General features: G+C 36.5%; 1 protein-coding gene and 1 long non-coding RNA gene across 4 annotated transcripts in view; one reads left to right on the top strand and one right to left on the bottom strand.

The window, feature by feature from the left end:
• The window catches only part of LOC138704451 (uncharacterized), a 514,719-nt gene that overhangs the window by 30,369 nt on the left and 463,712 nt on the right, over window positions 1–20,638 (bottom strand). The window lies entirely within an intron of this gene.
• LOC138704449 (uncharacterized) overlaps window positions 1–20,638 on the top strand; it is a 165,008-nt gene that overhangs the window by 2,832 nt on the left and 141,538 nt on the right. Inside the window, exons 1-4 of one of the 3 annotated variants that reach the window (XM_069832331.1) lie at window positions 6,898–7,027; window positions 9,716–9,812; window positions 11,537–11,659; window positions 16,864–16,999. In XM_069832331.1, the coding sequence (XP_069688432.1) occupies window positions 6,965–7,027; window positions 9,716–9,812; window positions 11,537–11,659; window positions 16,864–16,999 (419 nt within the window). In that variant the 5' untranslated portion in view covers window positions 6,898–6,964. Of the gene's footprint in view, window positions 1–6,897; window positions 7,028–9,715; window positions 9,813–11,536; window positions 11,660–16,863; window positions 17,000–20,638 lie in introns of those variants that run through there. The other 2 variants (XM_069832330.1, XM_069832332.1) reach the window with 2 other exon arrangements.

Here is a 20,638-nt window from a genome sequence, read left to right as displayed (position 1 = left end):
TCTTAAAATAATGTTATGTGGCATGTTAGTTTTTATTTGTCGTTATTTACGTAAAAATGATGCGCCAAAAAATAAAAAATAATAATAATTTCGTACTCACTCCACATCCTATGTATTCACATTTGTTTTTCAGTGATTTATTAAAGAATGTACCGGTATTTAAAAGACTAATAATTTAGAAACATGTTACATAAATCATCCTTGTGCCAAAAGAGAATGCTCCCTGGACCAAACTGTCGTATTTTGCAGTGGTCGTCAGTATTCGCTGAAATGGGTAATAATAATATAATAAAATAATGTTGTACGTAGCATTTAGAAACATGTTACATAAATCATCCTTGTGCCATAAGAGAATGCTCCCTGGACCAAATTATCGTATTTTGCAGTGGTCGTCAGTACTCGCTGAAATGGGTAATAATATAATATAATTGTTTTGCACGTAGCAAGCGGGGTATTGGGGCTGCAAGCCCTGATGATGATCCTACGTGTAGCACATGATGTAAAAAGCGGGGTATCGGGGCTACAAGCCTCCATGATGATCCGACGTGTAGCACATGATGTAAAAAGCAGGGTATCGGGGCTCCAAGCCCCGATGATGATCCGATGTGTAGCACATGATGTAAAAAGCGGGGTATCGGGGCTGCAAGCCCCGATGATGATCCGACGTGTAACACATGACGTAGAAAGCGGGATATCGGGGCTGCAAGCCCCGATGATGATCTGACGTGTAGCACATGATGAAAAAAGCGGGGTATCGGGGCTGCAAGCCCCGATGATGATCCGACATGTAGCACATGATGAAAAAAGCGGGGTATCGGGGCTGCAACCCCCGATGATGATCTGACTTGTAGCACATGATGAAAAAAGCGGGGTATCGGGGCTGCAACCCCCGATGATGATCTGACTTGTAGCACATGATGAAAAAAGCGGGGTGTCGGGGCTGCAAGCCCCGATGATGATCCGACATGTAGCACATGATGAAAAAAGCGGGGTATCGGGGCTGCAAGCCCCGATGATGATCTGACTTGTAGCACATGATGAAAAAAAGCGGGGTGTCGGGCACTTAAAAGTGCCTTTTCGAAGGCATGGTGATGCGCATTTGACAAACGCAGTGTACGTACTTTCTAATAATCCCTTTTTATTTTTCGTTATTTACGTAAAAATGATGCGCCAAAAAATAATAATAATTTCGTACTCACTCCACTTCCTATATTTACATTTCTTTTTTCAGTGATATATTAAAGAATTTACCGGTATTTAAAAGACTAATAATTTAGAAACATGTTACATAAATCATCCTTGTGCCAAAAGACAATGCTTCCTGGACCAAATTATCGTATTTTGCAGTGGTCGTCAGTGCTCGCTGAAATGGGTAATAATATAATATAATATAATTATGTTGTACGTAGCAAGATCGATTATTCAATTGATAGGATATTTTATGAGGTTGTCATGACTGAGATATCTATTGTCAATTGCTTTTATTTGTCAGAAGGCCTTGACTGACGGGTATATAAGGACCGGCGGGGTTTGGGATGGCTTACAAGTAACAAGGGAGAGGGACACCAAGTATTTTAAAGATTTATGTCGTTCACTAGATGAGTTGATTCAACTAACCTGGAAATAATGTGAATCGTTCAGCGACGACTTCTTGTAAATAACCTTATTTTCTTCTTATCATCCTGTTTTCAATATTTAAATTTAAGCACCTTTCTCTTCCTTGTTATTTCGTGAGAGATTACTTCATACTAACACATATAAGCTAATTTTTTTCTGTACAGATAATAAAAATTACATACATAAGTAGGCTACTTGAATACTGACGATACAAACTTCATATACATACCTCATCAGGTATATTCAAGAAGACATCTAATGTACTGTAACCAGCACATGATTAAAATACTGATCAGATGTCCAACAGTTTCTTACTGCACTCTTCACTTCAAAAGTTTGGCACATAGTTAATGAAAATCTTGATCAGGAAATCATTCATAAAAAAGTTAAATGTACACGTTTAAAACTTTCCTATAACATAGGGCATCCTCATTGTTACTTTTAAATTTTAGGAATGTGCGCTTATAACTGTATCACAATCTGAAATAATCATAATATTTATAACACGAGGGTCCTTGTAGATAGTTCCAGTGTTCTATATGTAATTAAGAAATGGCCCAGTTTATTGCACTTTCAGCACTTTTCTATTTAGGGGCTTCTGATTAAGTTTCCTAATCACTTCGTATTTACTGGAAATATCTTTGGCAATATTGTCCAGTAGTGGCTTCACAAGTTTTCCCAAAAGAAAGAGGGACATTTCCTCATCTTTACATGTGTCGCACTTCAGTTCTTGCGAAAATCTTGGCTTCAGAAAAGAATACTACAGCGTTTACTATTACTATGCTCAATAGATTAATCAGTAGGCCTATAGAAATGTTTTCACCACTGCAAGAAAAAATCGCGTATTAATTATACTTCTCAATTATTGTGACGTTCGTATTTTTTTAAAAGAGAGGGAAAAGTTACGCCTTCTTGCAAATGCTTAATTATGAATTCAAGGAAATTAAAGATAATGCAGTACCTTAATTAGTTGCAATATCTTATTTAATAACAATATTAATAATATCAGGTGAAAAGGGTAGGCTATAGTGCGTATATGTAAGATGTCAAGTTAATTTATTTCCGGAAATGTTTGGTGTATGAACTGAAGTACAGAGCAGACAGTTCCTCAGTTTATACGTAATATGTTTTAATATCAAGAATGACAGCCTTTTATTGTAATATAATTGAGGAGTAGAAGTTTGCAAATTACGTCTATTGTCCATAAAATATTGTACGAAGCATTTAATAAGCAATGGTGAGTCCTTTAAATGTCCCAAATGTCAATGTCTTTTAAGTGTTCTGCTATGAATATATAGGGCAGAACAGCGCTCCGAGCGGCGGAATTGGCATTACGAGGGAACCACTTCAGACTCGTTTTTCAAGCTCTATGCGCCAGCTTGTGTAATCTCGTAAGCAACGGATAGCACACAGACCGTACAGTCCGCCATCTGTTGCTACGACGTTCAAGTTATACCGTACACGTTCTCATGTTCAGATTGAACGCCTTAAATATAGGCAACTTCTCTGACATAAAAGCTGAAACTCTCTTCAAATCGTTGACTCACAACAGTGACGTCATGACACATTTTGAAATGAACATCCAGTATAACTGTTACAGTTTTTCTAGCTTAGTAGCTTTTTTAAATTTCACGTGAGACTTTATGATGCACCATGTAGTAACTGAATAGGCACTATGGAAGTTCGAATACTGTAATATTTATAACTTAGTGCTTTCGGTCCAGGTTTGGTGAATATTTTGAGATATTTCATATGAGTCCGTTATTATCTTTGATAATTCATTACAATATGAAATGGGTGTACCACTGCACGCAGATGGGTCCGCTATTTTCACAATATGCAGGGTGTAAGGGGTATAAGTGTCGTCCTTTTCACAGTCGTCGGGGATCAAAAAGTATCCATACAACATAGGGTCAAAACTTGATAGTTTTTCCAGAAAAAATATTTCTTCTTTTATTTTATTCGCGTTATACTGCGCATATCGTTAGTAAAATTACGAAAACAATTACATCAGTAGGTATAGCCTATCTAGCAAAGAGTTAATATTAGTTTAAATACGTATTGTCCATACCTGTGGAGTAACGGTTAGCGCGTCTGGCCGCGAAACCATCTGGTCCGGGTTCGATTTCTGGGTGAATTTTTATTAATGTATTGCCAGCATAGGAAATTAAAAACAAAAACTGAAAATACTTTAGTTTTGTAGTGTGGAGTAGTAGAAACTCGACGTGATCACTGGGAGAGCTGTGGTCCCACCAACCCGCCCTAAATAGGTTCCTTACTTATATAGGAAAATCGTCGTACTTGAAGGAAGAAGGCGGCCATATTTCGTCGTTGTGACGTTATTTGAGGTGGAGTGGGAGAATGATTGCAGTGTCGCCAACTGTGGTAACCATTCATAGTATCTTACACATCTAACAAAACCTAACCTAACTTAACCTAACCTAACCTAACGGTTAGCGCGTCTGGCGCGAAACCAGCTGGTCCGGGTTAGATTCCTGGGTGAATTTTTGTTAATGTACTGCCAGCATAGGAAATTAAAAACAAACACTGAAAATACTTTAGTTTTGTAGTGTGGAGTAGTAGAAACTCGATGTGATCACTGGGAGAGCTGTGGTCCCACCCAACCCGCCCTAAATAGGTTCCTTACTTATATAGGAAAATCGTCGTACTTGAAGGAAGAAGGCGGCCATATTTCGTCGTTGTGACGTTATTTGAGGTGGAGTGCGAGAATGAATGCAGTGTCGCCAACTGTGGTAACCATTCATATTATCTTACACACCTAACAAAACCTAACCTAACCTAACCTAACGTGCTGCGCACCTATTGTAACATTCCTAACGTTTAGCACACCTGTTGTAACATTCCTCGTCCACACCTGTGGAGTAACGGTCAGCGCGTCTGGCTGCGAAACCAGGTGGCCCGGGTTCGATTCCCGGTAGGGACAAGTTATCTGGTTGAGGTTTTTTCCGAGGTTTTCCCTCAACCCAATATGAGCAAATGCTGGATAACTTTCGGTGCTGGATCCCGGATTCATTTCACCGGCATTATCACCTTCATCTCATTCAGACGCTAAATAACCTAAGAAGTTGAGAAAGCGTCGTAAAATAACCTACTAAAATAAAAAAAAAATTAAAAAAAAGTAACATTCCTCACAGTTTCATTTTGTTTGCCGATATTGGCATCCCTGCTATGCTTCTGCTGGAACTCAAGAGTCATCTAGTGGAAGTGAAGTGAAACTGCTATTCTGTTAATAACGTTTCCGAAGTTGTTTCTGTGTTATCTGCAAGAATTATTGTGTCGTTGTAGTGATAATTGCATTTATATTGTGCAGTAAAAATTGAAATGTGTCGTGGCTGAGATAAAAGTGTTCTAAATTGATTTCCAGCGTCACAATCCCAGTGATAAATGTGTGAATATTCGTTAGGAGTCCGTTGGAAGTGTCCGTAGAGTAATAAAAATTGACCGATTCCTGATTGGGACAAGTTACCTGGTTGAGATTTTTCCGGGGTTTTTCCTCAACCCAATAAGAGCAAATACTAGGTAACTTTCGGTGCTGGACCCCGGACTCATTTCACCGGCATTATCACCATCTCATTCAGACGCTAAATAGCATAAGATGTTGATAAAGCGTCGTAAAATAACCTACTAAAATAAAAAAATATGTATTTGTGTGTTCTATTACGTTTTCGTGAAATTAAATAAAATTGCATGCTTAAATGTATTAATATTCTGGCGTGAGAGACGTGGCAACGTGTTCAGCAGGCAGTACTCTGCACAGACGTAAGTACGAGTCAGCTGAATTCAAGCTCCCAGGGGCCTGTTTCTCAAAGCTCATGGACTAGTAATACTAGTCTGTACAGTAGTAATATTAGTTTATTTTACAAGTCTGTGTTTCTAAAAACTACAAGGTTAAAGTAGTAGTTACCAGGGGCCTGTTTCTCAAAACTCATGGACTAGTAATACTAGTCTGTACACTAGTAATATTAGTTTATTGTACAAGTCTGTGTTTCTAGAAACTACAAGGGTAAAGTAGTAGTTACCAGTTCACAGACTAGTAATATTGGTCGATTTCACCAGTTCAGAAGTGATTGTTTCTCAAAATGCTAATCTAGTTGATTATACTAGTATTCAACAGGAATATTCCTACAAGACTCTAAAGACTGGTGATTTCTATATTATCAGTTACCAGTGACAACCTTTCTCAGATAAACAAAACAAGATATTGTATTTATTTTTTTAATACATGTGGTTTAGTGATTCCGATTGAAGTGATGAAGTTGTTGTGAGAAGAGCTAAAACTATATCGAGAAAGAACAATTATTATTCCTTTACGAGAGCATTGTTTAAATATAATGAACGGTTTAAATAATGTGCTGAAAAGCTTGGAGAGTTGTTAAATATAGTGGGACCTGCCACAACAAGACAAACAAATAGAAGTCATGCATTATCAGCAAAGCTTCAAATAGAAATACAAATCGGGATGTTGATTATTTTCCAATGCCATCTGGTTTTTCTGCCCTAGACCAGCAACACATGCAGATTTTTTTCCTAATAATCTAATACCAATTCATCAACTGCAGTAATTTTTGCTGGCTTTCCTCCTCCACTGCCAGTTCTTCTGACATTGTCAACTTTAGCCTACAAATTAAATACAAAACGACACTAATTTATGAATAGATCAAACCTAAAACTGAAAAAAAAAAAAAAAAAAAAATAGCGATTTTTTTTTCAAGTCATAAGTGGCATCCATGTCGCCAGTAGACTCACTTGCTACATAATATGTTCATATTATGATACTGTGAACTTGAATTGGTACTCGTCAAAGTTGCTTTCTTAATGTTGGCCCAATAAGTGTCCCTAACGTATGCATAATCTTTGTTCTGAGGTATCAGTTCCATAGCCTCACTTATTACAAATTTTTTTGTCCAGTCGTTTACTTTATCATTTTTGTTATTATGCTTGAAAACGCACCGAATGATATATCCTTTGAGTCATTAATCATATTGAGTATAGTTAATTTGCTTTCAATTGATGGAATTTCAAGAGAAGAGAGAAGTAAGAACCAAAACACAAACAACTAATAACAATACCTACCAATGACTATAAACAAATGAACTCAATCAGCTGACCAGTGAAAGAGATCATGTGACTAGTGAAAAATTGTCACAAGTTACTAGACTGGTGAAATAGTTTGAGAAACAGAATCTACTAGAGCTGGTGAAATATACTCTGGTAACTAGTAACTGGTGAACTACTAAACTAGTATTTTTGAGAAACAGGCCCCAGGTGATATTATGACGGGGATAAAATTTATGTGTTGGCGACACTGCTGACGGGGATACAATTTATGTGTTGGCGACACTGGTGGTTTTCGGTGCGGCGTTTGAGGAAGAGAATTGTTATTGTAACGGTAAGTAGCAATATTTTATTTAATTTATTAAATTGTGATGTTTATTTAATCTGCGCTTTAGCAGTTATTATTGTGATATTTATATGCTTTAGCAAAAGAACTAGCCAGATATAGAATAGATTTCGTGGGAGTACAAGAAGTTAGGTTAGATGGGAATGGCATGTTACAAATCTTGTTGTATTATGGAGAAGGAAACAATAATCACCAATTAGGAACAGGATTCTTTGTTCATAAAATAATAAAATTAGCAGTAAAAAAGGACGAATTTATCAGTGACAGGTTATCGTATTTAGTACTTATCGTAGTTATAAATGCTCACGCCCCTACAGAAGAGAAAGACGACCATATAAAGGATAGCTTCTATGAGGAATTGGAACACACTTTTGATCAGTTATCTAGATATCACATGAAAATTTTATTGAGGGATTTCAACGCTAAAGTAGGACGGGAGGATATTTTTAAACCAACTATTGGAAAAGAGAGCCTACATATAACTAGTTAGGTTAGTTAACTTTTGCCACATCAAAGTAGAGTTAAGTTGTACTGCATTCCATGTCCGACCGCTCGCCCTTATCTCTACTCCGGAACTCTCCCCACTAATCCTATTACTTCTCCTCTTTCGCGCCGCTGAGCTGTCAGGACTAAATAATCGGTCTGTACAACATTCCGTCATAAGGATATACATAAATATACTTGATCACATCTTGATAGATAAACGAAGACATACTAGTATAGTAGATATTCGAACTTTCAGGGAGCAGACTGTAATTCTGACCATTATTTGGTAATTGGAGAATGAAGAAAAAGACTATCAGTAGCCAAGCGAGTAGAGCAACACGCTAATATTAGTAGATTCAATATTCTGAAATTAAAGGACGAGGAAACTAAGCAACGTTGTCTGGTCGAAATTTCGAATAGGTTTGCTGCTTTAGCAACTTCCGACGAAGTTGAGGAAGAGTTAGATGTTAATAGCGTATGGGAGAATATCCGAGATAATATCAAAATTGCAGCTGAGCAGAGCATAGGTTATTATGAAACTAAGAAAAAGAAACCATGGTTTGATGAAGGTTGTTCCATTGTACAGTGAGTTCGTAGGTTGGCCAGACGGTTTCGAGTCGTTAAATAACCAACTAAAAAATCAACAAGTAGAATATGTGTTTGAAAATTGAATTCCCGTCTTTCTAAATCATTTCGTATTCATAAACGGTTATTTTTATCGATGCTTCAAATTATTGTTATCTAATGTCGATGGAATTGGTGATGGTGAGATCAGGTCGCCGTGGAACAGTCTGGCCGAGTTACAAACGCATGGTAGTAGATAGAAGGAAACAGGCAAAATTGAAACTCTTACAGGATCCAATTGAGAATAGAGATAATTATTTCAATGAAAGACTAGAAGCAAGTCGTACACTTAGGAATAAAAAGAGAGATTACTTGAAGGAAAAACTGAAGGAGGTAGAAACAAATAGTAAGAATAAAAACATTAGAGATATCAGCAAGGGTAAACAACCTCCTGTCTTTCTAATCCACACCTATTGTCAGGGCTGGGCAAAATACTGACATCCAAGTATTTCAAATACAAATACAAAATACTTCAAAAAATTGTATTTGAAATACAAATATAAAATACTTAAAAAAAATTAACCAAAATTCATTTGTATTTCAAATACTCGATACAATATATAGGCCTAGACCTAAAGAAATATATCGTTGGCTTACTTAGGGTCACAATCAAACCTTACCAAAAATATGATACATATAAATTCAGTTCTTTTAAATACTTTTCCCTGACATTTTATTTAAGGTATCTGTCCTGTGACTAACAACCTAGTGCATGAATTTTCAAAATGATTTCATATTTATAAATTTAAAATTATCTGAATACCAATTCAGCTCCAAGCAGCCATGTTGAAAGACTATCACTGAATGCAGTATTGTCACCATAGGCAACTCCAGGGTTGCCAGATGCAAAGTTAAAATTTAAAAATGTTAGTTACAGGACACCATGGGTATTGGCAAACACAAAAGATAATTTATAATAGTGTGTGCAGGTTTGAATACATTTTATATTATTCTATACCTTACAGCCATTATGCCAAATTATATTAGGCTACTTGTGACTTTGAAAAATAACTTATAAAGACCTGAAAAAATATAAGGTATGTCCTGTGACTAACTTGAAATTGCTGACTGCCATAAGTATAATCATGAAAAAAGTGGTGAACCGAAAGGAAACAGCTGTTATGACTCACATATCTTCAAACTACATGAAATAAATTTTCAAGTGACATATAACAAGAAACTATAAGATTAATTTTTTTTTTTTTTTCACTGTAAAGTGATCACTTACTGTGGAATGACCCTATAACAATATTGTATTATAGCATGGGAACTAAAGGGGGTCACTTGATCCACCAGATTTCTTTTACAGAGCCCTCATAAAATTCCTTTGCTAGGGGATGAAATAAATAGAGAGAATTTGCAATTTACGAGATATAAAATCTTTGTAAGGAGTGATTTCTTATTCAAATATAAATGTTTGTTATTTGAAATACAAGTATTGAGCGCATGTTTGTAAAGAACTAATTTTGGACATGCGACGCAATCTTCCTTATAAATATATATTTCAGTATCCTATTACATCATCAGTGAATGCGCATCATTACAGAACTTCTTCCTCATTTCTAGAGCCCTGCAAGTGACATCTCAATGAAGGTGTGGTCGAAAGCAGCATTGCGACGGATCCTGCAGCCATCAATGTTGTTTTCTCTTCTCATAGTTCAGAGTAATGTTGAATTGTACTCAATTATTTTTTTAGTTCAGGATTCGTAAATATCTACAACAGTTTCTATTCTCATCTTATTGTATTGTATTGTATTTATTAACGTTCCATGATATTCATACATTGCTTACCGCTAGAATATGGAACAAGTCAAAAAACTTAGGGGAGAGTCGGGTAGTATCGGACATCGGGTAGTATCTGACAGTGCGTTTCTTTCATCTACCACCATATGGTTGTACCTGAATGACATGGTTACGTTTCTCTATGCGACATCACAGAAACGTAACCATGTCAATCAGGTACTATCATCGTGTGGTAGATGAAAGAAACTCACTGTCCGATATTACCCGATGTCCGATACTACCCGACTCTCCCCTAATACTATTATAAAGTCTTAATTTATAGTCACAGTCTAGATGAAATATATACAGACGAGATTTACAATATAGTCTACTAGTACAACACAAAGTTTTAGTATCAATTTCATGAAGTGTTATTGAATGTCATGAATTCACCTACAGATTAGAAGGCGTGAGAAATTAGGTACTTCTTTAATTTGGTCCTAAATAATTTTATATTTTGAGTTTCATTTTTTATATCGATAGGGAGGCTATTAAAAATTTTTACTGCCATATAAAGCACTCCTTTTTGATAGCACGATAGACTTGCTGATGGAGTATGAAAGTCATTTTTTTGACGTGTATTTATGCTATGAACTGTTGAATTAGTTACAAAGTTTTCACGATTACATATGAGGAAGATTATTAATGAAAAGATATACTGACAAGCCATGGGCATTATTTGTACTTTTCTGAAAATAGTCCTACACGATTCCCTAGATTTGGCACCTACTATTATTCTAATTACTCTTTTTTGTAATAGAAATATACTGTTACTATCTGTGGAATTTCCCCAGAATATTATTCCAAAACTTATTACCGAGTGGAAGTATGCAAAGTACAGTATATCATTTTAAGGTATTGATATTTACTATCTTTTGCATAGATCTAATAGCAAAACAAGCTGAATTTAGTTTGGGGGTAATTTCTTTAATATGATTTTTCCAATTTAACACATTATCGATTTTTAAGCCAAGAAATTTGGTTGTTGTTGTTTCTAATAGGGATCTGTTGTTAATTATTGCGCTAGAAATTTGCGAGGTTGAATTTGGATAGGATTTAAATTGAACTATGTTAGATTTGTTACAATTTAATACCAATTTATTGGCTGAGAACCAGTCACATATTTTGAAGAGAATTTCCTCTGTTGAAGATTGGAATGTGTTGGAGTTATTGGCTGTAATTACTATACTTGTGTCATCTGCAAATAATATGGGATGACCTACATCTTTTATTAGGGGGGCAAGATCATTTATAAACACTAGAAGAAGTAGGGGACCTAATATTGATCCTTATGGAGACGAATTAAAACATTTCAGAGTGCATGTAGTCGTCAAATTTACGTTTTCTTCTCATAATTTGGAGGCGCTTTGAATTTAGCTAAATCTATTTTCAGAATTTAGGCATTCGTAGAATTTATAATATTTTTACATTTCTCTCAGTTTAGAAACGCATTAACTAAGTCTATTTTCACAGTTCAGGATTTCGTCGAATTATACAAAATATACTCCTTCCACAGGTCAATTACGTATAGAATCCTGCAAGATTTCTGCTCTCACTTTTTCGAAAATATAATCATCTAACAATAATTATTATCTTTTTCCACAGCTTTGAATAGCGTGCACTTCTTCACGATCTACTGTTGTGATTGTTCAATCAGCTCGTCCTGTACTCAAGTGCCAATGGTTTTCGCAGGCCACATCACTATATTCTTGGGGTGCTTAATTGCAGGTAATGAACATTTAATTTAATTAATTCTGTACGTTATTTCTCTCTTGTTAAAACCTGGTTTGCTTCATAATTAATTGCCAGTAGCCTTTTGTATTGCTTACTTACTTACTGGCTTTTAAGGAACCCGGAGGTTCATTGCTGCCCTCACATAAGCCTGCCATTGGTTCCTATCCTGAGCAAGATTAATCTAGTCTCTATCATCATATCCCACCTCCCCCTTTTGTATTACTACCATCCATAATATTAAATTGGAATTATATGTAATTATTTTCACCCATAACTATAGTAAATGCAGTATTTTAATCTTCCTGCGGTAGCAGACTTATAAAAGTAATGTTTATAATACTATATGTAATTTATTATCAATATCATAATGTGTATTTCTAATTAGATACGTATAACTTAGAGTTGCCAGATGGCAGTATAAATATTAGGGAAATTCCCTTTTTTTGTACAAAAATTCGGGAAACTGATATTTTAGATATATCACACTGTTTCTTAAACTAAGTAAGATAGCAGGCCGAAACATTTTAACAAGGTAGTATAAAATTTAACATAAGAAAGACAAATAATACGTTTTCCGAAGTGATACAGTGTTAAAAGTTGTGTAATCAAGATGTATAAGTAAGATTATTTATTCCATTGACTGGAAAAAGTTATGAAACTTAATTGATGAGTATCATAAACAAAAGAATATTTCCAAGTTTAGGCTACTTCAATTTGACTGTTTAATATTTCTCTTAACAGTGACACATCATTTCTCACATCATTATAAAAATCTTGAAAGTCCAGTTTTGAATTGTCACAGCCTTAAAATTTCTGATTTAATTAAAACAGTGGAGCATCTATTTCTGCCGTTTGACCATTTGTGATTCATTGTGAGCTTTGTTAGTATTATTCTGCGTGGGCGGAAAGTCAATTGTATACATCTTACCACCTTCTTAAATAAACACTTTTTTTTTTTTTTTTTTGAAAGAGGATCCTCATCCCCAGAATTTTGCATCCCTAAATATGTAGACAGCATAATTAAGCCACGCATTACTTTAAATTTACTATTTATTATTTAGATCACATAATAGAAAACACGGAAATTTTACTTGAAGCAAGTAAAGCGATCGGTTTGGAAGTAAATCCCGAAAAGACAAAGTATATGATTATGTCTCGTGACGGGAATATTGTACGAAATGGAAATATAAATATTGGAGATTTATCCTTCGAAGAGGTGGAAAAATTCAAATATCTTGGAGCAACAGTAACAAATATAAATGACACTCGGGAGGAAATTAAACGCAGAATAAATATGGGAAATGCGTGTTATTATTCGGTTGATAAGCTCTTATCATCCAGTCTGCTCTCCAAAAATCTGAAAGTTAGAATTTATAAAACAGTTATATTACCGGTTCTTCTATATGGCTGTGAAACTTGGACTCTCACTCTGAGAGAGGAACATAGGTTCAGGGTGTTTGAGAATAAGGTGCTTAGGAAAATATTTGGGGCTAAGCGGGATGAAGTTATAGGAGAATGGAGAAAGTTACACAACACAGAACTGCACGCATTGTATTCTTCACCTGACATAATTAGGAACTTGAAATCCAGACGTTTGAGATGGGCAGGGCATGTAGCACGTATGGGCGAATCCAGAAATGCATATAGAGTGTTAGTTGGGAGACCGGAGGGAAAAAGACCTTTAGGGAGGCCGAGACGTAGATGGGAGGATAATATTAAAATGGATTTGAGGGAGGTGGGGTATGATGATAGAGACTGGCTTAATCTTGCACAGGATAGGGACCGATGGCGGGCTTATGTGAGGGCGGCAATGAACCTTTGGGTTCCTTAAAAGCCATTTGTAAGTAAGTAAGTAATAGAAACACAAAGACACATTTCCAAAATAAAGTGAAAATCCGGATTTCCGCTTTCTCATGACGTCGCTATCGAGTATTGATTAGTGTGAGAGTGATCATGATCGAGTGATTACTCGTACACTGGTGTTCAAAGATATCTGACCTACGATTTTATGATCGTGTAAGCAAACTTTCTAACTATGGGATAAGCCAGAACCAAAGATATAAAGAAATTGATAAACCTTGAGAGAGTTCCACTAGTTGGCACCATTATTGAGGTGATTAAAAAAAGCGCCAGAGAAAATAATAATGTAGATTAAGCATAAATTATTCTCATAATTTATTGGCAATATCAGCTGTATCCAGCTAAACCGAGTATTGTTTTACAATCAATAGTGTGGTATGAAAAAGTGAATTCTATAATGCGGGTATATTTATGTACCATTGGCGACACTGAATATTATCTTCGCCATCTATTCATAGAAGTAATAGCTAAAGAACCCACACTTACATCAACAAATTATCGACCACTATCTATTAGTAGATTCAGGTATCTTTGAACTTCAATGTACGTATATGTTGAGCAAGTTTCAGTGCCCTGTAGCACTGGAAGCATGAACATTACGTCATATTTAAATGGCTGTGCTCTTGAATTTGAATTCCATGCAAACTTCACAAGCTGTTTTCTCACACTTCTTCTTTCAACACCATGTTTAAAAGTGTAAAGACTTACAATTTTGATGCTGGGAACATGAAAGTTTTACTACATGTTCTATATATTGTGATTAACAAAACAAAGTAGCATTTTTTTATAAATTAAATACTTTCGAAATTAAAAATAAAACATAATATTTAGTTGAAAATAAAAATTTGAAATTTTGAAGTTGCATATATTTTTAGAAAATATGCTTTCCGTTTATAGATGTAAATTTAAAATTCTATATACTGATAGATAGTTATTTTCTAACCATATCATACATTTTGTAAAAAAAAGTCATGCATGAAACTTGATTAAATTTTGTAAGAGGAGATAGATTTTGGAAATATACAAATTTTTAAATTTTAATAACTCAAAAACCATTCATGTTATCATAAAAAGGTAAAAGGTAAAGGTATCCCCGTAACATGCCATGAAGGCACTTGGGGGGCATGGAGGTAGAGCCCCATGGTTTCCATGACCTCGGCACTAGAATGAGGTGGTGTGGTTGGCACCACGCTCTGATGCTGCAACTTAATATGCAAGAATACTTATAGGAAGAGTATAAAATTTACAAAATATGAAAGTCTATACCTTAAAAATGATATAAAACAAAAAAATTTACCCCTCACCCCTCTCAACGTATGTACTATTATCTAAAGCATGCATCAACGAAGTAGGACAATCTCGAAAATTTGTTTTCAGCTCGATTTTTTTTATTTCCTCAAATTTTTTCCACCGCTACGAATTCGCCACCCTGGGACCGGGCTCATGTGACCTAATTGTAAGTATATTAGGTATACTTTCATTTCTAAATATGATAATGCAGTATTTTAAGTGAACCCCACCTAAACTGATAGATCATTGCAGTGCGCTACTGTTCCCACTACATTTTCATAATATTGTACTGTACAAATTTCACGAGAGGATTCTTGCGAGGGGAATATGGCCCTTGCGGCATATGAGGAGAGGGTAAGCTAGTAATTCAGCGTCTCTGAAGGAGCAGGTGGATGGGGTGGTGTCATTGCCAGCTGGGACAAACAAGGTTCAATCATTGGCCAGTCGGTTCCGTGTTGGGAGTTGGTTTTAAGAGTGGAGGGAAAACTCGTATTCCTTACATGGATCTTCTCCTAAAATACGAACAGTATTGGTTTATGCAATGGAACGTAAACATATCTTATGTGTTACACAGTCTCTAATTTAATGCGCGATCATACAGTTTGAAGAATGGTTACTGAACTGTTTGCTTTGATCCAGGTTTTGGCTTGATACTGAGGACCATTACGTCTCATGAGTTGCGTGCAAGAGAAGGAAACAGCCTTACACTACAAACATACGTGGAATTACAGGAAGATAATCTGTGGTTATTTGGACCAGGAAACATTGAAATAGGCGACTCCGATCAGAGGGTAGACATAACCAGAGAGGAGTTGGTGATATAACTTCATATCTGGAGAGTAGATCGTTTCCAATCTGGGGTCTACTTCCTAAAGGGGTTTGATGTCTGGAGTAATGCACAACTTAACTGGTCTGTTATATTAGAAGGTTGTTGTTGTTTTCTAATGCTAGGCGTTTGACAATAAAGTAATTTGACCTCTTGCACTCCAATATTTTTTAAAGATATTATCATGGTCAATCACTGAAGCACAGATTTTGAGGTGTTCCGAATCCATTTCTTGGTTTGAGTTGCACAATGGGCAGTTAGGGAACTGATATATTCCAATTCTATGCAGGTGTTTGGCCAAACAATCATGGCCTGTTGCCAATCTAAATGCAGCTACAGACGATTTTTGTGGTAAATCGGGAATTAACTGTGGATTATGATGCAGAGAGTTCCATTTTTCCCCTTGAGATTGTGTTATCAAATTTTGTTTTTGAAGTCTAAGTATGTAGATTTAATAAATCTTTTCACAGAGTAATACGTAGATTTAGTAACAGGTCTGTAAGTAGCAGTGCTGCCCTTCTTTGCTAAAGCATCCGCATTCTCGTTTCCCAGGATTCCACAATGGGATGGTATCCATTGGAATACAATTCTTTTATTGAGTGACATTAATTGAGAGAGCATTTTAGTTATTTCTGCTGTTTGAGATGAAGGTGTGTGTTCAGAAACTATTGATAGAATAGCTGCTTTGGAGTCTGACAATATGTTGTTGTTTTCTAATGCCAGGCGTTTGACAGTAAAGTCATTTGACCTCTTGCACTCCATTATTTTTCAAAGATATTATCATGACCAGTCAATGAAGCACAGATTTAGTCTCACAATATAACTGCATTCTTAAATTTATTGATGTGGCATAGAAGATTCCTGAGACTTTCACTTATTGCAATGATTTCTCCATCAAAACTTGTTGTTCCATATCCAAGAGATCTATAAAGTGAGAAGAGACAGCACATAACACCTGCACCGGCACCTTGTTCTCTGGAGATCAAGGATCCGTCGGTGTATAAATGAAGCCAGTTTTGTGGAGGGTACATAATATTAATTGTCTCTAAAGACAATTGTTTCATTATTTCAGTGTTTATTTCTGATTTCAGTATTTCTTCTGTTAAATTTAGATTATTTCTATATTTAAGATGAGTTTATAGTTCTTAAATATTAATAAATATTGCTCAACTCTACCACACTGAACACGTGTGTTGAGTGCTCATATACTGTATGCTTGCAGTTGCGGCTGATTTTCACGTTTCCATGGGTACCATCTCCACGTTTGACGTACCTGAAGTGTCCTGCACAGCTCAGCAATACGATGACGTCACATGGACAAAAATCAGAAACTCCTTTCCGAACATGAACAATGCGAGGTGAGTATCTCTCATACAAATATTTATATTTTATGAATTAATTAGATCCAATTACATTTCAAGTTGCAGGTTTATGTCTCTACTGAAGTATAGCAATCAGATTTCAAATACTCCATTCTCTACATTGTTCGGTTTATTTTCTCTGTACTTTTTCCTTTTTCGACAAAATTTAATTTCTGCAATTTTAAAGTGTAAAAAATTTGATTTGTTTCATTTGTCATTTTACATTTTGTTTCTTCTGAAATCAAATCTTTTTGTTTCTGTTTGATTTAACATGGAGTTTCATGAGACTGGGACAGAAATAACATATTGTTGACACATTCATTCATCATTCATTTAACCCATAGTTACATAGTCGGAACATAGATCCTTCCAAGCGGAGGTTTCCATATCTGCGAGGAATTTAGTTACACTTATTTTCCGACAGGGGGCAGATGGACAAGTGATAGGCTCATCGCCTCAAAAGGAACCTATATTCCATTTCTGAAATCTGTAAAGTAAGTTGATGAGCTGATGAGAAGCGAATGGGCGGAGTCTATAAATGCGGAAGTGTCTTGCGGGCTGCATTGTTTATTTTAGTCCTGGACCACAGTTTTCAAGTGAGAACAAAATTTCTTTCACTGCCTTACTCCTAAACGAACACAAATTAAATTTTGAAAACGATTTTCCTCATCTTATCCCATTAAGGAAAAATTACATTTAAGTTTTTGAAAATTTCAAACATAAAAATTAAAAAATGTAAGATTTTACAGTTTTAAATTAACTTTCAGGATACAGTTTATAGTTTGGCACTTAGTTACAATAATCAGCTTCATTTATGTGCAAGATTGATGAAAATATTCAACTCTAAGTGCACTTTGTGTTAACATTAGTGTTGTAAAATGCTGTAAACTGAACCTGTAGAAAAATAATCCTGAGGGTATGAAAAATTGTAAAATGAAACATACAGCTTCCTGACTGTATGAAACATTAATATAATCAAACTCTACCGCCAAATTCGAATCGTTATTACACGGAAAGTGTGTAAAAATTGGCAGAATGTGACGGAATGACACTTGCTGAACTACACTTCCAGTTTAAACACTCAGCTAATTAAATCTGATAAGTGTCTGTTTTGGAAAGTCAAAATGACGATTTTTTTTTTAATTTCCCGGCCTCTATAGTCCATATGGCTGGGGGTAGGGGTTGTCCTTTGCACCACAGATAGAGTTGAAGGAGCTCCATCCGCCCCACTTATCACCAATTTTATCACTACACATACAGCGGAGTTATGTTGGCAGAATAGAGGTTTTTTTGGTGTTTTTTTCTCGAAAATTAGCTTGTGTTCAGCATTCCCAATTTGATGCTATCTTCAGCATAGTAAGTCAAGGGGGAATACAACACCATACTCCGTTCCTCGATATCGCCATTATTTCCTGAGATTAGAGACAAACATTTGAGGTAGTCAAAAAAAAAGTCTAGAAAAAAAGTACAACAGAATTGTTCGCTTTTACATGTGATTACTACATAACATGCGGGGATGCTACTGTGAACAGGACGGGTCTCTGAGCTCCTTCGTTCTCCTCTTGTAGAGAAACATCTGTTTTGGAAGGTCAACATGACCATTTTTTGAAATTTTGTCGGCCTCTCCCGTCCAAATGCACGGGGATAGAGAGTTGTCCTTTATACTGAAGATAGACTTTGAGGACCTGTATTCAACGCACTCATCGGCTTTGAACTCACTACATGTACTGCGGACTTATGGCGGCAAGAATGTGGGAGAAATAGTAACTCCCATTTTTTTTTTTTTTTCCGAAAATCAGCTTGTGTTCGCGGATTCCCATTTTGATGCTATCGTGTAAGAAGTAAGTCAAAGGAGATTACAGGACCGCATCCTGTTCCTCGGTATCGCCATTATTTCCGGAATTCCGGACTGAAATATTTTAGGTACCCAAAAAAACAAGCTGGAAAAAGGATTCTACAGTTAAAAGGCCAGGTCTATGAGCCGCTTCGTTCTCCTTGTGTAGAAAAAAGTCAGTTTTGGAAGGTCAAAATGATCATTTTTTGAAATTTTGCCGGCCTCTCCCATCCAAACGCACGGGGGTACAGAGTTGTCCTTTATACTGAAGATAGAGTTCGTCAAGCTGTATTCAACGCACTCATCGGCTTTGTTCTAACTACACGTACTGCGGAGTTATGGCGGCAAGAATGTCGGCGGAATGGTGGTTTAAACCCTACCCCTTTTTACTCGAAAATGAGAAAGTGTTCTCGATTGCCATATTGATGATATTGTGTAAGATGTAAGTCAGGGAGTAATACAGGGCCGCAACCCCTTCCTCGGTATGGCCATAATTTCCGGAATTAGAGACTCAAATGTTTTAGTTACCAAAAATTAAGGCTACAAAAAGTGCGCCGGATTTGCCGGAATTTTGCGGTCATTACTAGGGAAGATGCGGGGGTTGCTACAGTTAAAAGGCAGGACCTCTGAGCAGCTTCGTTCTCCTTGTGTAGAAAAAAGTCTGTTTTCGAAGGTCAACATGATCATTTTTTGAAATTTTGCCGGCCTCTCCTGTCCAGACGTAGGAGGATAGACAGTTGTCCTTTATACAGGAGATAGAGTTCGGCGAGCTGTATTCAACGCACTCATCGGCATTGCTGTGACCACACGTACTGTGGAGGTATGGCGGGAAGATATTCGGTGGAAGGGTGGTTTAAACCCTTTCTCTTGTTTTCTCTAAAATCATAATGGGATGATGTGGGGATGATACACTTAAATGGATGGGAGTCTGAGCCGCTTCGGTCTCCTTGTGTAGAAAAAAGTCTGTTTTAGAAGCTCAAAATGACCTTTTTTTTTAATTATGCCGGCCTATCCCGTCTAAACGCAGGGGGATAGAGAGTTGTCCTTTATACTGGAGATAGAGTTCCACGAGCTATATTCAACGCACTCATCGGCTTTGTTGTGACTACACGTACTGCGGAGTTATGGCGGCAAGAATGTCGAAAATCAGAAAGTATTCGCATTTGCCATTTTGATGCTATCGTGTAAGAAGTAAATCAAGGGGGAATACGGGGCCGCATCCCGTTCCTCGGTATGGCCATTATTTCCGGAATTAGAGACTCAAATATTTGAGGTACCCTTCCCCTCTTTTTCTCGAAAATCAGAAAGTGCTCGCGATTGCCATTTTGATGCTATCGTGTAAGAAGTAAGTCAAGGGGGAATACAGGGCCGCATTGCGTTCCTCGGTATGGCCATTATTTCCGGAATTAGAGACTCAAATATTTCAGGTACCCAAAAATTAAGGCTAGAAAAAAGTGCGGCGGATTTGCCGGAATTTATCGGTGATTACTAGGGAAGATGCGGGGATGCTACAGTTAAAAGGGCGGGCCTCTGAGCCGCTTCGTTCTCCTTGTGTAGAAAAAAGTCTGTTTTGAAAGGTCAAATTGACCATTTTTTTAAATTTTGCCGGCCTCTCCTGTCCAAACGCAGGAGGATAGACAGTTGTCCTTTATACAGGAGGTAGAGTTCGGCGAGCTGTATTCAACGCACTCATCGGCTTTGTTGTGACCACACATTCTGTGGAGGTATGGCGGGAAGATATTCGGCGGAAGGGTGGTTTATACCCCTCCTCTTGTTTTCTCGAAAATCATAATGCGATGATG

Source organism: Periplaneta americana, chromosome 8 (genome assembly GCF_040183065.1).
Source record: "Periplaneta americana isolate PAMFEO1 chromosome 8, P.americana_PAMFEO1_priV1, whole genome shotgun sequence".
NCBI classification, from domain to species: Eukaryota; Metazoa; Arthropoda; class Insecta; order Blattodea; family Blattidae; genus Periplaneta; species Periplaneta americana.
The sequence above is the reverse complement of the archived record's forward strand: the minus strand, read 5'-3'. Positions and strand labels throughout refer to the sequence as shown.